Source organism: Petromyzon marinus, chromosome 17 (genome assembly GCF_048934315.1).
Source record: "Petromyzon marinus isolate PM22_M1 ecotype Great Lakes invasive population chromosome 17, UKy_Petmar_22M1.pri1.0, whole genome shotgun sequence".
NCBI lineage: Eukaryota > Metazoa > Chordata > Hyperoartia > Petromyzontiformes > Petromyzontidae > Petromyzon > Petromyzon marinus.
The window spans coordinates 18,190,657-18,212,246 of NC_133683.1; the positions used below are offsets into that span (position 1 = coordinate 18,190,657).

Consider the following 21,590-nt stretch of genomic DNA (forward strand, 5'->3'; position numbering starts at 1 on the left):
ACAGATAGGATGGAAATTGTAGGTGGCAAGTGTAGTGTCCTCAACGCATACGTTTGTACAGCCACTTGTAATCCAAGTACAATTAATGCCACTGTAAAAAAAGGAATGAAACAGGAGGATCTCCACAAATTTGGCTGCCGCCTGATGATGGTGGTTGTAATTACTGGCGAAACGTTGTACTCAGATTGTAAATGTTGTTTGTGGATTTACCCTCCAACACACTGGTGTGCTGTACGAGTAATGGATTGGCATGCTCTGTTTACGTGAAAAACCTTACTAATTGTCTGTGTGGGGTGGTGGTGGGTTTAACGACACATTTATATTTACGCGATCTAACCAAAAAAAAAAACCTGTGTGATGGCCGATTAATACCGTGTGGGCTGTGTTATTGAGCATTTCCTCTCTCAAGCTTTTGCCATGCACTGCTACGGGTGTCTCGAGGAGTAGCCGGACGCGGTGGTATGTGGATCGGTAATCCAGATGGTTGGACGTGTATGTTGCGGACTCGCGAAGATGCGCTCGTAGCGGTAGCGCGGCGAAAGCATTCGAGAAGAAATGCTCACCGTGCAGCCCAACCCAGAAAACTGCACTCGGATGAACTGTGGTTTTCAGTTAATCTAATTAACATTACAGCTATGGTTTTTTTTCCTAAGTGGTATCACTTAAAGGGTAGAGCTATTACACTTGTACACTTGTTTTGCAGCTCTGTATTGCGAAATCCTTTGTTGTTGTTTTTTGCTGTTGTTGCATTGCTCTGTTAAGATATCTATCTAAAAACCCAACTGGTGATGGATATCCATTGTAATTTATATGACTACATTAACCTGCCCCCACGCCCCCCCCTCTCTGATTGGCTCACAAGTCACGACATCACATTTATCCCTTTATTTAAGACTGAAACATGAGGAGGATTTCTCCACAACTCTGGCTGTCGCCTGATGATGCTGGTTGTAATTTCCGTTGAAACGTCGTACTCGAAATGTAAATGTTGTGGGTTTACTCTCCCAACACACCGTTGTGCTAAACTAGTAAGGAATTAGCATGTTCTGTTCACGTGACAAACCTTTCTAATTGGCTGCGTCGGGTGGTGGCGGGTTTAACGACACATTAATATTTCTGTGATCTAACCCAAAAACCTCTTTTAATTATGTGTTGTATATTTTTTTACAGTACCCCCACTTTTTAAAGCGCGAGGGGAACAAACTGCAAGTTATGTTGCAGAGGCGGAAACGATACAAAAACCGAACTATTCTTGGATACAAGACGCTTGCAGTCGGGGTCATTAACATGTCGGAGGTAAAGTGCTGTGATGAATTATGAAGCTTTTTGTATTAATAATTCAGAGGTCTTATCGTGCGATATTTCTGTGCAGGAGATATGCCAAAGAATCTTGGAATGAATAGATAAAACAGCTAAATTAGTTTAACACGTAATTAGATTAAAATGTTATTTACATATATAGCAATTACAAAAATGTATTAGAAATTAATGGGCAGTAGCAGCAATATTGAGATGAGTGGCATTGGTTTTATGTAGCCTAAATTCTTCATGCTATGTGGATTCATAATGAACGTTTCATGGCCATGCCAGGATTTTTAAAGTGAAGGCACAAAAGGGGTGAGTGGCTCTAATGTGCCGCAATCATCCTTAGCATTGTGTTTAGACATCCCGTGCTGTAGATTCTTTCCTGTCTTCAGCATTACTTGTAAGTCAAATTGAAGGTGCTTGTCTCTTGTGCAATGGTCTATGGAGCTTTCGTTAATGGCCTCTATGTGCTCCATCACTTGGACATATAAGAAATCTACGTTGCCGATAATGTGCTTCGGCAAAACGCAATTGATCACTTTTGAAAACATCGTGCCAGCTTTAATTTTAGTGAGCGAACGAGCGAGCGAGTGGGGGCTCCTATGTTACGGTTAAAAAAAAAAAATCTTCTAACGTAAATAATTGTAAACGACAGACTAAAAGCCAAAGTATGAAAAATGGTATAAACCGTTCCCGCCCGTAGTGGATTTCCCATTAACGCTGTTTGTGGCTCGTGAGCAGGTAATGCAGTGCCCCACGGATGGGCGGCAGATGCTGAGTCTGCACAGCAGCCTGAAAGAACAGACAGCGCGCGTGGCCGAGATTGCAATCTTCTCGCTGTCCAGCCAGCCCATCGACCACGAGGACGGTGGGCTGCAGGCAGCACCAAAACGCAAGTCCCTTGGTGAGAAGCCCTTGGTGTTGTTGAGTCAGAGTTGTCACTCTTATTGCGAAATTTTTACATTTAAACGATAGGTCGCATTTTTAACAAATGTCTCATGAAGCTCGCCAAAGGTAAATCACCTTGATAATACCATACAATTCCATGACAAATCCACCATGAAGTATTGTTTGTATATATAGAGAGATTTTATTGTCATGAAAGAACCCAGAATACAAAGTGGATTTCAAAAAGGGGCCAAAAAACTGCAGATAACATGTGGAACAAACTCGAAGTAATACACACCTCTAAATTCGAGGGCATCTGGGCTCGCTGCCCTATTACGGTAAGGGTAATGATCGGGAGCAGTGAATTTAAGGGGGAGGGGAAGAACATTTAATTAAGGGGATGGGGGGGGGATGTAGTGGTTAATGTTAAAATATTCATTTGTAAATTTAATGCTACATAGAAGAAAAATTATTCAGCCATTTGTCAATCTGCTTCTGGATGATGGCCTCTTGATGCCACGTCGTTTGACCATAATCCACCAAGTTGGTCAGCGCTGGTTGGTGAATAGTTCATAGCACTGTGCAATATCCACCATGCCACCACAACATTGACTATAAATCAAGAGAATATTGATCAGTTTGGCAGGATTAAGCAAATTATTTTGATCGTTAAAGGTATTTATTTTTTACATGTCTCAATAATATATTTTATCACAAAATTGTAGGACCACTATGCATAAACGAAAACCTTTATAATATTGTGCTTGTTTAATGTGTGTTTGTGCAGAGCGCTCGCCAGACATGTACAACTTCTCGGAGGATGAGTATGAAAGCTTCTCTTCGGAGCAAGAGGGCAGCGATGAGCATGCGCCGGTGAGATCCTTTTGATGATGCATTTATTATACAGCATTCTCTTGGTACGCTTCACTGGCTGAGTGAAGAACGCATTATAAAGTGGTGGAGTAGTGCGCAGCGTGGGGGGGGGGGGCATACAGTAGCTTCGCTAGTTGAGAGGGCTTTTTGTTTTAAATCACATGCAAGATTAACATTCCTTAAGCTGGACGCTTATGCTTTGTAATGCTGAGTTTTTTTCCCACCTGAGCTCGTGTTCAGTTATTAATCCGTGAACTGTAGCCTCGGCGGTGTGCGCAAGACCTTTAAGACCACCACCATCGCTTGTTCATGAGTTTAACATTACGGTTACTTTCATGTGATACTTACAAATGCTGTCACATTAACTGGTAATGCTGCTGGCTTAGCGAACCCCCGTTGCATTTAATAATATTTTTGTTTGTGGCACGATTTGTGAATTATTTATTGCCTCGGGGAGGGAATAATCACTCGGTGTAATCCTTTGTTCATTCTGTAGGATTTGTACGATGAGGATGATGATATCCGAAAGCCTAAACCGAGACGGAAAAACCAGCCCACGTCAATGGCACGGGTATGGGCGTTTGATGACGCATGCACTCGCAGGACAAACATACTTTGCATTCGGTCACGTGTCTGTAGCATAATGAAAGCAAAATAAACTTTAAAATAATTGGTAACTGTGAACGATGACTCAATTTTCCTTCACGTTGTCTCCTTGCTGCGTGTTGGCTGGATGTTTTGTCGAGAACACGTGTGTTTCAGTGTGCAAACATAATAAGCGTGTCGGCTTTGAGAGGCACTTTAAATTGCGAGAGAAATTTGAAGGTCAAAATTAATCGTACCCACTTTTTTTTTAAGCCACATTGTACGCGCTACTGTGTGGAAGTACCTTTGTACTGGCTTGACTCGGCCGTAATTGCTAGTTGTCTTAAAAAAAAAAGCTTCGCTATTTGGTTTCCAAATGTATCTTTTCTACAAAAAGAATGTTAATTATTTTCTTCCGAGGTTTAAAATTTAATCTATACGGTTCATATGAATACTTTGCATTTGTTAACACAGGAAGACGCATTGTAACAAAATGTTTACACTGCAATACAGATTTCCTTTGAGATCTTTGTGCTTCTGTTTTGACCCTAGCATAACGTGGTCTTCTGAATTTTTTTCAGCAACAAAACTTCAAACAGAAGTTCACAGCTTTACTCAGGCGATTTAAGGTCACTGATGAGGTAAGAGCAGACAGCATTTACATTACAGGACTCGTTTTTATGTGTTGCTCATGTTTGGATTATTAGAATGAAATAACTTGAAAATGCCTATTATTTATGATGGCATATTGGATTTCTCATGACCTCCAGGCTTCCTTCTTTTGAAGTATCTTGAATTTAATTTCCTGGAATGAAAAATATAAACCATGAACTTTCCACATTGGTGTTTCTGATGCGAGTGAAGCTTTTTCATTGTTAACTTTAAACGTCCTCAATCGTCATATCCCTAGTCCCGCGATAAACTCATGTTTTTTTTTAAGGTAACGACCAAAATGTATCATATATCCACCCCAACATAGGTTACTTTAACATTACGGTGCATTTGAAAATAGTGTGGTGACCCAGTGGTTGGTGTGTTTGCCTTTGGGCACCAAGGCCTTGCCAATTTTAATATATGCTTACACCAACCAAGAAAGTGCATTGGGGGTCAATATTAAAAGGAGGAGACCTCCTAAAATTATTGAGTTCTTAACAGTGACCTTTCCCAATCGATGTGAAATGCAACAGTGTTTTTTTTTCTCTCTCCGCGTCTTGCACTGTTCGGTCCACACCAGGTCCTGGACTCGGAGCCTGACCCACATCCCCAAGAGGTGGAAGACCTGGACTTCCTCTACAAGAGTCTGGACGTGTACAACCCCAGCGACAGTGGGCCTGAGATGGAGGAGGATGAGAGCCTTATGAGCACACCAAAGCCTAAGCTCAAGTAATGGGGGCCATGCATCGTGGACACTGAATAAACGTCGAAATTGACACCCATTGGATGCCAAAAAGATTCACTACACCATGCACTTAACAAGCGTGCCGTGTATCGTGTAGTGCTCTGCACACAGCATTCGTTGGAGGCTATACATGGTTATCTATTTTATCAGTACCCCTACTTGATTTCTAATGACACTACTTGCTTGTCAACAAGCCATTTAGTATTGTGAAAGCGATGACTCCATGTCTCCATATCTTTGAGAAGTGCTTCGAATCTAGTTTGTTCAAATATGTTAAGAGTATATTCAGATTGATGGAAGACATGTAGAGGTTTGAATAAAATGTGTTTGTTTCTGTAATTAATCTGTTATTTTAGTGGGGTGTCTATAAATGGATCACCCCGTATTACATATGCAAACACAACGTTCTCATTTTTGACTTGTAGCTGTAGCTCCAAATGCTGTTCGCAAGCACTTAAGGCAGAACCAGCACACGAGGGTGGTGTGGGACAGTACTATTCTTGGCCATATTGTGTCTCCCCAATGCTGATGTTTATGTACCTGTTTGTTTTCAACTTCTTTCGCACTGTACGTAGCAAACCGTGCTAGTCGGAGGTGTGAGGGAAGGACAACAAACTAAACACAAAAAGCAATTCTAAAAGAAATTAGTTTTCAATTTAGATTTAAAAGTGCATAGCTCCAGTGGCTTTCTAATATTGGAAGGAAGAGCGTTCCAGATGGCCGCTGAAGCGCATCTTTAAGCACGCGATACCTTACCAGGTACTCCGATGAGGCTGAGTAGACCTGGGAAAGGGGGACCAATTACAGGTTCAAATACCTCTTGCTTACTGATGTTATCCATGCGTGGCAATCAAAACTAGGTCGTTGGGATTATAACACAGTACACTAGCCAAGCAATAATGCATACGTACTAATGCACGTGTACTCCACACTCGCATATTATAGACTCACCCTCTTGAAAAAAAGCTGTAACTATGTGTCACTTTTAATGAAGTGTTTGTTTCTACCCAATTTTGACTTGTATTTGAAATGGCAATTAAAGTCCCTCTGTTGTACAGTTTATAGTTACGAGGATATACTTTAGGGTCCTTTTGCAGCTTACTTATAGAACGCTCGCCACTCGCACACCGTTACATGTCACATTCCACACCCTGCCGTGCATGCGCCATGCTTATTAAACCATTCTCTACTTTGAACGTTGCTAAACAAACCGAGCAGCAAAAAATGCTTTTAGTTTTCCTCTTCGTAAGGCTTTATTACTTTTGACAAAACGGCTTTCATGGTTTTGTTTTACAAGTCACGAAAGTTAAAGCATTTCACGTCCACTGTTTTTTTTCTCATGTCTTGCAGACCCTTTTTCGAAGGCATGTCTCACTCGAGCTCGCAGACGGAGCTGGGCAGCGTACAAAGCCTGCGCAGCCAGACACGCGAGTCTGTGAGTCCAGTGAGTGTTGGGTTGCCCTACACACACACACACAGAGGCAAAGGTCTTGCCCGTACAGCCTCCGTATACTGTCAGGGCAAGAGCTGTTTGTGAACACCTCGACTGAAGGTCAAATCGGCTCACAAGCAGGGCGCGTGTGTAGCCAGCACTGTGTGTGTGTGTATATGTATGTTGAACATCTTTCGCACCCTGTCGCCAATCATGCTAATCGGAGTGTATCGTAGGGTAGTGTATAGTATGTTTGTATGTTGAACTTCTTTTGCACCGTACATAGCCAGGCCATGTTAATCGGAGGTGCGCTACGCCCCACCTATTGTCACCCCTAGTGCTGTGCGCACCGCACCTAATGTTGAATTTCAAATAAAATCAAAAGTACATTCAATGTTCAAGCAATTGTTATAGCATAAGGCTGTGTATGGCTGAATCGACCTAGGGGAGGTCAAGGATAGGTTCAGATATACGCCACTGGTGTTAGCCGTGGCCAGATTCGAGCAAAGTCTGCTAACCACTACACAACCGCTTCCCAAACAAAGAAGACTGCCATGACACACACGTGTGTGCATGTGTACGTTCGTGCGGTTTTTTTCACCTCTTGTTTTGTAATTTAAGCTCGTGGGAGCTTTGTGCTCATGGATATGTACACTTGAGGATGACTTGCCATAGTTAATTTGAAAGAGGTGTTTCATTATTGCGTATACCTTTTTCCCCAATTACCAGGTAGATGGAGAGAGACCTAAGCCTTCCATTAGCAGGCATCAGTTGGGAGAAACCATCGCAGAAAGCATTTCCATGGTAAAGCCGGCTTGTTTTGCATGCATGCTTGACGCACATTGTATTTTTATAGCTTTTAACATTCACATTGAGATATTGGCAAAATGTATTTGCAATTGCACAAAATATGAACAGTTGCATTCCAATGACAATGATGAAATGTTTGGGAGCGTGTAATGGTAGCTGTATGCAATGACTCTGCAAGTCACATGCTGGGTGCACACACACACACCCTATTGCTGCTGTGTTTGTGCACTGCACAGCTTGCCATTGTATTCAGAAAACACCTAATTTCATAACAGGAAACTATGCAAAGTTCCCCATTGTATTTTGGCTTGAGCCCCTGTAGTTAAATGTGTTCGAATCATTTATTGTGATTAAATATTTACAATAAAATGTGCATTTGGTTGAAAAGTGACAGAGGCCATTTGGGAAGCTTTTTACTCCAGCAGAAAGTACATTTTCTTGGATTGGCCTCCATTTAGAGAACCAATTACTCCATAAAACATATAATGTAAAATTTTTAAAGGCCTCTGACATTTTTCTGAAACAGCTGAGCACTTTCATGCCATCGTTTGACATGTTAATGTTCACTTAGCACCGATGTGAAAAATCTGACCGTACAAAGCTAAATTCATTTTCCTGAGTAATTGCTCGGCCAGTATTTGTGAGTTTATTGATTGTTTTTTTCCAATCAGGAGGGCGAGGAGAGGGAAGGCAGTGTGTTTGAAATGAGCCTTCGGGAAGTTGGAATAGACCGTCTTCCCCCTTCTGCTAAAATCAGCAAAACCGAGTCGCTCATCATCTCATCATCCCCAAGGTAACGCTTCCTCAAACGTCCACGTAATTTCCCCCCCCCCCCCACCACCTCTTGCTGTAGTCATGGCAACATAATTATTTAGCCTCCACTGCCAGAATACCACCTACTTCTTGTTTGCTGAAAGGTGAGTTAGGCTTCTAAAAGGTCATATAAATAGCAGAATCCGTGTTCCTAAGGCTAAGTCATTAATGGTTGCATATATCTATGCATTTCATACCTGCTGACCTGGTCACATGGCATTTTCTTTATCTCTTTGCAATTCATTTTACTTTTTTTTATTTGCTGCTGCAGAAATAGGTTTAGTTTCATTATCTGAATTGCAGCACAGTGGTTAAATATTATGAAATGAAGCTCTGAAATGAAATACAAAAATACGCTTTTTTCATGATATTATTGTAAATAAGCCTATATTATTGTGTCTATATACACATCCTTCATTCATTCTCAAATATGACGACCTTTATTTTACTAAGAAAAATACAGATGAAAGTTGCGGTGGCTTAATACACACAATTGTGCTTTTAAAGTACTTGTGCCCTGAAGGTAGCACACCCATTCATTGTAATTGGGCTCGATTATTGTAAATATCAGCTCTGTGACATGCTTGTGGGTTGTACCGCGTGTTTGTGGGGAGAGTGGTTGTGGGGAGCGGTGTGATGTGTAAACATCGCCACTGAGGAGACAAAGGTGACCGGGCGTGTTGCTGGCCACCCCACCCCCTCGTGTGCCATGCTGCCCTTCACAGGTGCTCGCTAACAGCACTTGCCCCAACAGTCTGTGTTGGCTATACGGGGGATCTTTGTCTTTGTTTTGCTCAGCATGAGGTCCAACGTTCCTGAAGATGCTCCCAGTGCATGGGGTGAAACATCAGACATCGTGCCAAACAACACACGGTACAGCTCGGAATCACATCGGAGAGCTACACATCGCATGCACAAAAACCTATTCGCTGACACTGTGAAGACTGCATGTGCTGTGGTGATGTCAACGTTATATTTGTTTTTCCGACATCTCTTGAAACCTCAGTGTGCAAGGCCCTTAAAGATTGTTTCCACTTCAGTGTTCTTTCGGTAATTTGTGCCCATAGGTAATCTGTAACATCTTTAGAAGGATGGCACTTGAGTATTTGCAAACAAGCTCAAAGTGGAATGTGCTTATCTTTGTGTTTGTTTTTTCCCCTTGATTGAATGGAACCTGCAAACAGCCGACCGAGTGTATAGAGGCATAAGATGACGTTGCATATTAAACCTATACGAATTGAATATGCATACTGATGTTAGCATGCTGTATATTCAAATGGCCACTTTTGCACATTTTTATTCCATTACGAAAGCATTCTAAACTCGTCCACTGTTATTTATGTAAATTATAGCAGGAGGGTATGGGAAATCATTGGAACTGTGTTTATCGTTGTTTACGCAGACCACAGTTTCCTGTGGCTGACGTTGTATTTCCACGTGAATGGCACGGTGGCTCAAACTTTTGTTTACAGATTTTTATAAAGCTTGGTGGGAGCCTAGCGGGGTGGCATGCACAACCAAATGCCAGAGCATGTGTCGGGGCACAAAGGGCACATGCCTGACCAGAAAGGGCATGTGTGCCAGGCACAACAACAAGGGGCTCCAGGCCAGGCGAGATCACATTCCCTCCCCTGAGCTCTTATTTCTGCCTCACCCTGTGAACAAAACGCTTTTGTCCATAATAGAGGTTTTTGAGTTAGATCGCGTAAATATAAATGTGTCGTTAAACCCGCCACCACCCGACACAGCCAATTAGTAAGGTTTGCCACGTAAACAAAACGTGCCAATTTGTTCAGCACACCGGTGTGTTGGAGAGTAAACCTACAACATTCACAAAAAACACTCTTGTATGGTTATCCTAAAAAAAAACTGGTGAACACTGCAGCCGGGTGATTTGTCTCCATTCCTAGCCTGTAATCGCAATTCAATTCCTATGATCGATTATGACTGCCAATGGGAACGGCGGAATAGTGGGGGGTGGAGCGGATTACGTGGAGCGTGACATGAAATTCGGGAGGGCCCGTAAGCCAGACCAGCCTGGTGGAATCCCTCTTGAAACATATTACATGGGCAAAATAGCGTGGTGTGCGGTGTGTAACATGAGTGGCGTGTTGTCTTTGTTACCATCGTCTTCTTTACTGTATTCAGCACCATCATGGTAGGTTTGCCATTCCCAGTAGACCAAGTAGTGGGCCAAGAAGCTTGAGTAGTAGTCCCTGTGTTTCTGAATGGTAAACCTGGTGGACCAAATATGAGTCCTGTTGGACTGGTAGGCCAATTCATAGTCCCAGTGGGCCTAATTATAGTCCCTTGGTCGCAGTATATATTATTGGAAAAGCCGGTGGTGTTCGTGGTGCTCCAGGTGATCTGAATTGGTATTCAACATAGATCCTTCTGGTCTGCGAGTTGCAGTCTAATGTGTAGCCTACACATTGCCAATACGGTTCAATGGCAAGTGTTACAGCTAGATTTGTCCACAATCGCTATTGAAATATTTAGCCGATGCGACAGATATGCTTTCCGTTGGCACTAGGCTGCCTGGAATCCGCCAAACCCGCTATTCTGGCTGGCTGCGATCAGCTATGGTCTGCTAAGCTAAGCATAGCCAAAGCTCTGTTAAGCCAGATTCACCACCGTAGGATCACAATAGAATGCCATTATATTGCATATTCCCTGGCAGAATCCATGTTTGAATCACCTTCAAACGAAAGGGAGATTGTTAACATATTAATTGCCTTTCGAAGAATTGTGATTCTTGGAAGAAAACTAAACTATACTCTTTGGTTTTTTCGGTAAAGTCACCTGATGACAGACGTTTGTGTTGCACCCGAAACGTCGTGATTTATTTTATTTTATAGCTACGTGACTTTACCGAAAGAACCAAAGAGTATGGATCCCTGCAGTCATGAAAACTTCAAATCTAGATTAAAACTAAACTATGTTTTATTTTACCAGGTAAGCGCCACTGAGCCACTCTTTTTCAAAAGCGACTTGGTCATAAATGATAGCGCGTCGAAGTGGCTTATCACGTGAAAATTTATATCAGCCAAATTCTCTTAAACGCATGTTGATTCGTAACGTAGAGGGCAAAACCATAGGACCCGGATAAAAGTCCACTCGACCACGGGGGAGAACACGCAAATTCCGAATATACCGGCGATTGCGGGGCTACACCTTGAATGTTTTGGGTGAATGTCTATTGCCGTGCTGTCATGTTTTGCAGCAAGGTGGAGTTAAAGCAACAGAGGCGAGCGCGCAGCACGTCCTTGCGGGAGCGCCCGTCGGAGCGCGGTTTGCCAGAGAGGGGTGACTCGGAGAGGTCCCCAGAGTCCCTGCACGCCTCACAGGTTTGTACCGAGTGCAGTTGCATACCTGGTCCAAACCATACGGTTTTACCCGTATTCTAGTACAGAGAAATTGAGTTTTCAGGTCCATACGGCATACAGCCATTTCGAAACGGGCGCATTTTTTTTCGTATATTTGTGTTTCTCCCTTGTGATGGAACTTTGTAGGATGAACGTTGACATTTATAAGGACACGGGGTGACCTACAGGGTCTGAATTGGTCTGTAATAAGGTAGGCACTGATAAGTGGTTGACAGGTATGCGGTTGCGCCACCCAGTTGCAATGTAAAAAACGCTCTCAACCAGTGTGACCACGCTCGCTGTGTACGGTGAGAAACTCGTCAGACGATGGGGGGAGAGCGTTTAAGCTGGAAAATGAACAGGAGAAAATGTCTCTGTTCTGGTAATTGCCCCAATTTGGTGATATATGCATTTATTAACATTTAATTGTCAGAAATTACTGAACAGATCAAACATATGTCAGTAGTTAACCAAGTGCAAAAATGAACTGTTAAAATTACGAATATATTTTTAGGTGGAGTGCATGTTGTACCCTCATAAACACCCAAAGGCAGCTGCTCTCCTTATGTGGTTACAAGCTGCTTTGTGGTGATTTGTGAATCATTTAATGATAGGATCAAGAAACCAATGTAATCATTCTTTGCACAGTTTAGAATGCTGGGTGTACACTTAGAGTTTAAAAATAACCCTGCATAATCACGCACATGCACACGCGCGGTGTTATTTTGTTAAAAAGGTAGAGCAGAATTGTGGACCACAGATTGCCGGTTCTTTTACATGTATATTTTTTAATGTTGAACAAGTTAACACCATGGGTGTAAAATAAATTCCGTTTTCTTTCACTCGACAATTTTAATCATATGCCCATTTAATTAGAACTAGTTTTATATTTATGAAGGAATGTAATGAATTTATGCAGGGAAAGAATACAACTGTTTAACACGCAACCATGCTACAATTGAAATGGTGTCAACGTGTTCTTAGCTCTTTCGGTAAAGTCACGTTGAAGGGAAACAATAAAATATATAAAACAATAAAAATTCTCACGACGTTTCGACCATAACACAAACGGTCGTCATCAGGTGTATGATGACGACCATAACACAAACGGTCGTCATCAGGTGTGTGATGACGACCGTTAGTGTTATGGTCGAAACGTCGTGAGAATTTTTATTGTTTTATATATATTTTATTATTTTATTGCTTCCCTTCAACGTGACTTTACCGAAAGAGCTAAGAATCTGAATTACTGCAGTCACGAAAGCTTTAAATCAAAATTTGGTGTCAACGTGATTAAACTGGCAGCTTGGTTTTGGTGAGAGCCAGAAGCTGTTGCTACTTCCCAACTGAAAAATAAGGTTTCTGGAGATGTTTCTTTAGCTCCTCATGCTGGACTCTCTCAGAATTGCACCTTCACGAGGATCTTTATACTCTTTGGTTCTTTCGGTGAAGTCGCGTAGGAATAAAATAAATTAAATCACGTGACGTTTCGGGCGCAACACAAGCGTCCGTCATCAGGTGGGACAACCACAGCAAGAAACTATTGCTGGAGAAGTTCGCCCACTTCAGAAATTGTTTCTTGCTCTGGTTGTCCCACCTGATGATGGACGCTTGTGTTTGTGCCCGAAACGTCGTGATTTAATTTATTTTATTTTAAACCTACTACGTGACTTTACCGAAAGAACCAATGAGTATGGATCCCTGCAGTCACGAAAACTTCAAATCTAGAGGATCTTTATCTTGAGTACATTTAAATGCTCTTGGCAGGTTTGTTAACAAGCAAGTTGTATCATGTACTGCCATCAAATATTCACGAGATGGAACGTTAAAGTATAAATTGTGACGAATTATTTTTCAAACCAAGTCCTCGCATTTAGACTGCAGTGTTCTGCTTTGGCCAGAATGCAGCTGACCTCATCAGATCTCATAAGCTCAGCGGGATTTTGAGCCTGGATATTTTTACAGATGAATCGCCGCCATACACAAATAGGGTTACGGAATTTATATATCGTGGGCAGCAGAGGGCAGTGCAGCACAATCCATTGTTGCACTACACCTCAATGACCCCAACACTTCCCTCCACGTTTCGCACCGGCTAGTGCGGTGAAGTTTCGTCAAGTAACTCCCGTGATCCGCACAGTGTGTGTAGGCCCGAATCTCGCAGTGTGTTTTATAAAGGGTTGTGCATATATAATCAACTGCGATTTGATTATTCGCATAACGGAATAAATTACAGGTGAAGTGATTTCTGTATGTTTTGAGCCGAGGAACCGAACGTTTAATGAGACTAATTAGACTCTAGTTATCTGAGAATGGACCAATGACTCTGTACCTGGTTCTGCATTAGTAGTGGCAGAAATTACACTTGATTTTCCACTTTAAAATCTTTCTGATAAAACAATGCATGCAAACCGCAAACAAATAAGAGATTTGGAACTGATTTTTTTCTAAAACCCCCCTTTTTCAGACACCCAGAAAAACTGTGTACGATCAACTCAATCAGATCTTGAGTTCCGAGGATCAACTTCCAGAGAGCATCATCCTGGTCAGCACGTCTGACTGGCAGGGACAGGTACGGGAAAGAGAACTTATTAACATTATAGTTTCTTTATCTTTGGGACCTTTTTGCCAGTATCAAAATGATGAACTACAATGCATATATTGTCAGGGCATGTTTGTTTGCATGTTTTGCCTCAAGTACTTGTGGTTAATGCAGACTTGATGCCTTGCAATAGGTATCTATTTGTTGTTTGAACATCTTCACACCTGCTTTATTGCCAGAAAGGGTAAAGCCTATTCTTATAGTTTCCTTGTTTTTTTTTATTGTAAAACGTTGTAAAGATGCAGCCCTACAATTGCTTGCTCACGCCATTCCTGATGAAAAAGGCCTCCACTAGAGGAAGCTGTCGCAAGACCCTCTAGAAAAGGGTATTTTTGGCCTACTCGTCCGCAATGGCCAGACATCTTGAAAAGTGGTGGCATGTACTCACCACGCTTTACCCCACAATATGTGACCTATGAGAATGGTCTTTACAGTGGATCTTGAGATCGAATCAAACTGGCGACCTCTGACTAACAAGACCAGTGTGCTAAATATTACACCTCGGCTCAGCAGCAGCAGCAGCTGTATTTATCTGTAATCTAGAAAGCCTCTGCAATTTCATGGCGCAGTAAACTTATAAATGCAGTACACAGTCATAATTGAGTGCTTTTAGAATCTGCTTCTGTTGAGCTCCTCTTGTAGGCATGCACTTAAGCATGCTAAATATGCTAATCGTCCCAACTCGATTTGCTCAGTTTTCCAAGCTCTCTGAAAAAATAAAACGTGACACTAATAAACATGTGACTTATCAAGTGAAATTTGCTTCGCAGAAAATAAATACCATGTAAATGTGGTGGTATATATTCTTGGTTCTTTCGGTAAAGTCACGTTGAAGGGAAACAAAATAATAAAATATATATAAAACAATACAATTCCAGACATACAGTACCCTGGTGTCTACAAACGAAGTTGCCTCTGTGGTAGTAGTTACATTGGAGAAACCACACGACATGTCTCGGACTGCATTCATGAACACAAAGCAGACCTTAAACACGGTAGGACCAACACCTCGGCCGTGGCAGATCACTGTTGTAATTCAGTAGGCTCACATGACATTGACTTCTCCAAGACAGAGGTTCTTTGCAAGCCATCTGGCTACCATGAGAGATTCGTTCATGAGGCTATCCACATATACAAACACAGACAATTTCAACCGAGAAAATGGATTCTGGCTTAGCAATCATTGGAAGGATTTGATCGACCATTTCAGGTCTTAGTTGATCACGTTTACGGTGGCTTTCAGACAGCATACATTCATTTTTCGTCTCCCCCCTCTTTTTCGAACATAGATGGACTCGTCCATCTAAACAAACTGTAAAAAACGCTATCCGTGATGATAACGTCTAAAAATAAATAAATACAAACCGCCACTTCTTTCAAATGTTCTTGCCGTTGGTTTTCACACCTGATGATGACTGTTTGTGTTGCAGTCGAAACGTGAGAATTTTATTGTTTTATATATTTTATTATTTTATTGTTTCCCTTCAACGTGACTTTACCGAAAGAACCAAGAATATGAATTACTGCAGTCATGAAAGCTTTAAATGTGACGGTATAGTTTGCGTAGGTGGATTGTCCATATTGCTACGAACCTGGCCTCGGCTAAAATCAGTGGCTCGTGATGTCTAAGCCATTTCTGAGCCCACCCAACCCCCACCCCATTCACACACCAGCACTAATTAGTGTGGTAAAGTGTGCTCAGACGACTCCCATGATTGACACATTGTAAGGAGGTCTTTATCGACCAGTGGACTGATAAAGGGAATTATTGTGGTAAATCAGAATTAGGGAGACAAAGGCGTGTGGACATGGCGCTGACTCTTCCACAACGTTTGGATGGTTTGCTTTTATAATACTACTAACAAGTAAAAAAAACCTTCACTAACAGTGCATGTCCAACCTCTAGTGAGCAATAAACATTATTGTAGGTGTCTGGCATGTCTACATGTGTGTGTGAGAGAGCAGCGATTGTGTAGCGGTTAGCGTGCTGCGCTACAAACCTGGCGACCCGGCTTAGATTCCCACGCGTGGTAAACAATAGTGACGATTATCTGAACCGGTCCTGGGCCTCAGCCATAAATCAGTACTTGGTGCGGTGTGTAAACGTCGCCATTCGGGAGACAAAGGCGGGCCTGGGAGTGGTGCTGGCCACCCCACCCCCTCGTGTGCCGTCCCAGCCTTCATAGGTGCTCGCTAACAGCGCTTACCCCAACAGTCAACTAAAGGCTATAAGGGGGATCTTTGTCTTCGTTTTGTGTGAGAGCAGTATGTGGCAGAGTGCCTGCAGGAGAGGGGCCAGCCTGTGGTCTGCACCTGCTCCTCTGCTGATGTGCAAGCCGCCTTCAGCAACATCGTCTCTCGCGTGCAGCGCTTGTGAGCAACTTCATTCAATAACATATCCACTAATCCGTCTGTCTCTTTGTATATTCATCAAACGGTATATAATGAATCCAAGGATTAACTCGAGGATAAACATCACGCTCAGTGGCTCTCCGCTGTGACTGCTTATGTATTTGGATTATTAATGAGTGTTATTTTATGCGTGCCCTCGAGGAGTTATTGTGGTATGAAAATAACGTGAATGTGTTTGGTTCACATGTCTATCGGTTGCTGCCAAAAAAATATATTTGGCAACGCAAAGCAAAAAAACATTTGTGAATTACGGCTACTTGCATCATGCAAGGCATATCTCAAAGTGCTTGTGGACCATATGTGAGGCATTTAAATGAAACTATTAAACATTTTATTTTGCCAGGTAAGGCCCACTGAGCTATTTAGCTATTTTTCAGAAGCAACCTGGCCACAAATGCTAGCTCAACGATGTGGCTTATCACGTGGAAATTCCCAGCAGCCAAATAACTCTTAAACGCATGCTTCTACTGCGCACCCATAAATATATACCCTCTGCATGCATTAAAGGGAGGAAGGTGGGTTGGAAAATAAATGTCAAATTAATATTCACTTTCTCTTTGCCAACCCGAATTTGTGCTTTGGCATATTTGGTATCCTCATTCCAAGAGGCATTTTCATTTGATGTATGAGAAGCAGATTGTTTTATGTTAGTGCTTTGAGTTTCATTTTGTCTTTGATGTACCCATCACAAAGAAATGCAGTGTTTATAAAAAATATATAGTGTTATTTAATCTCAGTCGGACAATCTATATATCTGTTAGTTGTTGCAGGCGTGTTATTTGCAGGACCAGGAATTGATTTTGGTTTAAATAGTTTTATATTCAGATTGTATTTCCTTGCACAGGAGCATAAGTTAATTGTTGCATGCAAAACAAGGGTGCTTGCAAGGCAATTCATCGTCTTTTAAAATGTGTTAAGTGCAGAGAACAAAATCTTCCTTTCATGTGATTCCCAACGGGTAAAATAATCGCATTCAAAATAGAAAAACACCTTCATGATAGCGGTTTAAGCTGATCTCCGACCACTTTCCTATCACTCTGAGGGATTTCTCGCTTCACCAAACCACCATTTTAAAAATAAATACGATGTATTTATAAAACGGATATAAAATTTGAAGGTAACAAAAAAAAACACATTTGAAACTTTTGTTGTGCTTGTCTCTTCTCCGTTCATCTCCATGACAGTTGTAACACGAACGCACAGACGCCTCACCCGATCCGACTGGCAGTGGCGGGTGGGCAGAGTTACCTGAGTTATGTGTTACGGCACTTTGTGGAACAGCTGTCAAACAAGACGCCCGACTGGCTCAGCTACCTCCGCTTCCTGCTCATCCCGCTCGGTCTGTCGCTAAGCCAGCTTGGAAACAACCATTGTGCCCCACCATAGAGAGTATCCTGGAAAAGATATCTGTTACCTTTTCTACGACCAAATTACCCAGGATGTTCCCAGTCTCGTCAGATCTCGGAGCCTGCGTAGTACTTTGAACGGTTGACCACCGCGCACAAACGGTTTGTCATAGGGCCTCCTCGGTGTATAGTACACCAAAACGCATTGTTGTACTGTACACCTGCCTTCGCCAACCCACACTGACTGGTATGGAGACGTACCGTCAAGTGGCCTTCATGATCCACAGATGTGGGGAGGGCCTCATCCAGCAGTGGATGGGCAACAGTGATCAACATGTCAACCTTAAGTTAAAATACAAAGGCTCTGGCTATTATTGCTCAAGCTGTCTGCCCATGGCCTTTAGTTGTGATGTTTTTGTTAGCGAGTTGAAGTTGGTAACCAACCTAGATCCTCGACCAACTTTTATATTTCGCACCGTACATGGCCAACCGCAAATAAATGTCTCAATAAATATTTATCACGAATCTGTTTTTTCTGTATTCGATCTATTTCATCATGTTATTTTGCAGGCAGGGATATATTTACCATAAAATTAAGCAACCTTCAACAAATTGTATTCCATGAAATTCATCGATTTTTTTTTTAATGCAAAGCATGCATTCTTTGCCCAACCGCCTGAAACATGCCTGTTCACCAACAGCTCCCCACCCACTTGCCAAGTACCTGGCCACCATTGATGGCAAATACGGCAACGCTTTCATGGACGCGTCATGGAGGGAATTGTTCAGTCGCGCCGAGGCTCCCATCACAGGTATTCATTCATATCGCCCCGGCCCATATTCTACTGGCTTTATGTAACATTGCATCAGTGGGAAGATTTTTTTTTCCAAAGGCTCCTTCTTAGGTTGGGATTCTTAAGTACAAGTTTTCACGCCTACTCCTTTGATTATATCTTTATTGGTCCTGAGCCCCCCTTTCACTCGCCCGCTTTGACGAGCATGCTTTAAAGTATTGTCAAACAATCCTCGTGACTGACACGGCGTACGGAGGCCTTCATTTGGCAGTGGATTGACAAGGGCTATAGGTTATTATTATTATTACCGTCTTGTACTTTGCACGTGCTGAATAAATGTAAAAAAAAATTATCACCAGGTTTGGATTTCACGTTCGCCCTCGATGTACAGAAATGAAGCTGCTGGTACATGAACGAAGCTGCGCTCCATTGTGTTGTTTGTGCTGTTAAAAAAACTGGTTAAAATCCTCGTGTGTCCTTTCAGAGCCGCTGGACGTGGCGTCGCGCGTCCTGCAGTTTGTAAGTGGAGCTGTGGTCACGCACCAGCTGCCAATTGCCGAGGCCATGCTCACGTACAAGCAAAAGAGGTGTGTAACGGCCGCACGCACTCACCTCTCCGTACACTGGCACGATATCAAGCAGGCTCGTCACCTGCATAATTTAGATTACGCGTGTCGCTCATGCGAAGCCAATACGTATTGCTGCCACACTTAGGTTTTGTTCTACGGGGTGCAGTCTCGGAGCTGTACTTGATCCAATTTCACGATGTTACATTTTTTTGGTCTCAAATGGAAATTGCTCAGTTTGTACTCGATAGGACATGTCTGATTTCGTTTCTATCTTCCTTCCAAAAAATGTGTGCATAATATATTGAGGGTTTTTTTCCCAACAGCCCAGATGAAGATTCTTGCCAGAAGTTTATTCCCTTTGTCAGTGTAAGTGAAATTCACCTATTACTTATTTTGCATGCATATTTTTCTTAAATAATGAGCATTTATCGAAAGAAAGGTCAGTATTTGTATGATGCTGTGCCATATGTTAAGTCAACAAGAAACAGAAATCTTATCTAACGTATTCGTTTACAGGTTGTGGTTGTCGGAATAGTGGAACACTCTTTGCCCGGATCAGGTAAATACCTTTGTTAAATTCACAAAGCAAACCTTAAGTAACGCTTTAGTGCTTGAGTTAAAGAGCCCACTCTCCTCCAGCCACCCCTCCCATGCCCTTCTCTTACTCCCCGAGTGAGTGAGTTCCCACTTGCTCCGCCAAGGCCTCTTCCCCTCACTCGGCATAAAAACAAGCCACCACTTTATCCCTCTCAACTTAACAGTCGATTTCCCCCCCCCTCCACCAACCCCCCCTACCCCCCTTCCATCTTCCCATCTTACCACAATTAGCAAAAGCTTTTATGCCCCCTGTACACCGCGGGGCTGTCGTATTTACATCCTTGGCCATGTTATTTCAGGCGATTCGGACGATGGGATGCTCGCCACTCCAAGTTCAACGGCCCTCACCTGTACTCCTCCCTCCACGGGCTCTGCGGGCAGTGGGCCCACACTCGGCCCAAGCCAGGGAGTGCCAGCGCGAGAGGTGGTAGCTACTCCGCCCTCGTCCCCGTCCGTCACCAGTGGACTGACTGCCTCGGGGTACGATGCTCGCGCGACGATACAGCCGCACTTCTGCTGCGCTCGTGTAGACTTGCATCAGTTGCCCCCCTCGACGTTTAATCCCAGTGTGCTCATTGGAAGAAAATTGTTGACGTCTCTCTGCCTCCAATCATATACATGTTGCCTATTAAATTTCCCTTTATGCTTTATTATTATATTTTGTATCCTTATCTTTCAGTTCCTCAATTTATCTCCCGAGTTCTAATTAAAAATAAAATATATTTTCGACGTGAAAACAGGCTCATCGATTGAAAAATCGATGTTTATGTGCACAATATATACGTATGGAAATGTCCATGTAAGAATCAGTTATGCAGATTTTATGTGCATGTAAATTTGAGGCTAATTAAGTCAACAAACCTTTACAAGTGAGACCAAAAAAACCCCAATAAACATTACCAACACGTTGGTAAAAACAAGACGGAAATGGAAATTATTCAATCGAACGACCCCCAAATTGTACCAATTCGTCAAATACCTAATAATGTAGGCAGACAAATCCTTGCACACGCGCAAATCCTTGGGCTGACGGCCCGCTTAACCATCGCTCTCGTATCCCTGGATTCAGCGCATCCGGTGGCGGTGGATCGCATGCATCCAGCCCCGGCACGGAGCTCATGGGGCTGCAAGTGGACTACTGGGCGACTCCTGCCGGCTGGCCTGCCGAGCGCAAGGCCGGTGGGGAGAAGCGCGAAGGGCCGGCCGCCAAGAATACGCTCAAGAGCAACTTCCGCTCGCTCGTCGTGAGCCGCCTGCCGTCAAGCGGAGACAGCCTGCCCACCGCCACCATGTCCATGACCGTCGTCACTCAGGAGAAAAACAAGAAGGGTAAGGCAGGCGACGGAGCTGCGGAGACGTCGAAGCGGTCCGCCGTGTTTGTTTGTCGCCCCGCAGCGAGGTGCAGTGGCCGCCACCGTTTAAGTTGGTGGTACTTAACATTCACTGCAGCCTTGCATTCGTTTGGTTCTCAATCAGTCGTAAAATAATGTATAGTGTTAACAAATACGTAGGGTTTGATGGAACAAAGTAGTTGTACTCACGTGCCCGTGGTTAATTTGTGTTTCGATTATTTACCTTCTAAAAAAAATACGGCATGTCTCGCGCCACCCAGAAAGGGGCATCTCGCACCCCCAGGCGGTACGTGCACCCCAAGTTAACAACCACTGGTTTAAATACTGGCGTAGGTTTTCGCGTTTGTGTGCTGCGTGGTTCTCCCGAGTTTTGTTTTTTGCGAGTTGTGCAGAACGCGGAACAATTTGCAATTCAACCTGATAACATAGGAGAGCTGACCAACACCGT

General features: G+C 43.0%; 1 protein-coding gene across 3 annotated transcripts in view; it reads left to right on the forward strand.

The window, feature by feature from the left end:
• The window catches only part of LOC116943225 (phosphofurin acidic cluster sorting protein 2-like), a 42,439-nt gene that overhangs the window by 15,518 nt on the left and 5,331 nt on the right, over positions 1-21,590 (forward strand). Inside the window, exons 4-23 of one of the 3 annotated variants that reach the window (XM_032955908.2) lie at positions 1,171-1,296; positions 2,047-2,209; positions 2,981-3,066; positions 3,563-3,637; positions 4,233-4,292; positions 4,886-5,034; positions 6,401-6,494; positions 7,212-7,286; positions 7,964-8,085; positions 8,904-8,978; positions 11,329-11,452; positions 13,938-14,042; positions 16,339-16,445; positions 17,669-17,823; positions 18,532-18,642; positions 19,109-19,211; positions 19,517-19,559; positions 19,710-19,752; positions 20,090-20,270; positions 20,860-21,119. In XM_032955908.2, coding sequence (XP_032811799.1) covers positions 1,171-1,296; positions 2,047-2,209; positions 2,981-3,066; positions 3,563-3,637; positions 4,233-4,292; positions 4,886-5,034; positions 6,401-6,494; positions 7,212-7,286; positions 7,964-8,085; positions 8,904-8,978; positions 11,329-11,452; positions 13,938-14,042; positions 16,339-16,445; positions 17,669-17,823; positions 18,532-18,642; positions 19,109-19,211; positions 19,517-19,559; positions 19,710-19,752; positions 20,090-20,270; positions 20,860-21,119 — 2,257 coding nt within the window. The remainder of the gene's footprint in view (positions 1-1,170; positions 1,297-2,046; positions 2,210-2,980; positions 3,067-3,562; positions 3,638-4,232; positions 4,293-4,885; positions 5,035-6,400; positions 6,495-7,211; positions 7,287-7,963; positions 8,086-8,903; positions 8,979-11,328; positions 11,453-13,937; positions 14,043-16,338; positions 16,446-17,668; positions 17,824-18,531; positions 18,643-19,108; positions 19,212-19,516; positions 19,560-19,709; positions 19,753-20,089; positions 20,271-20,859; positions 21,120-21,590) is intronic. The other 2 variants (XM_032955909.2, XM_032955910.2) reach the window with 2 other exon arrangements.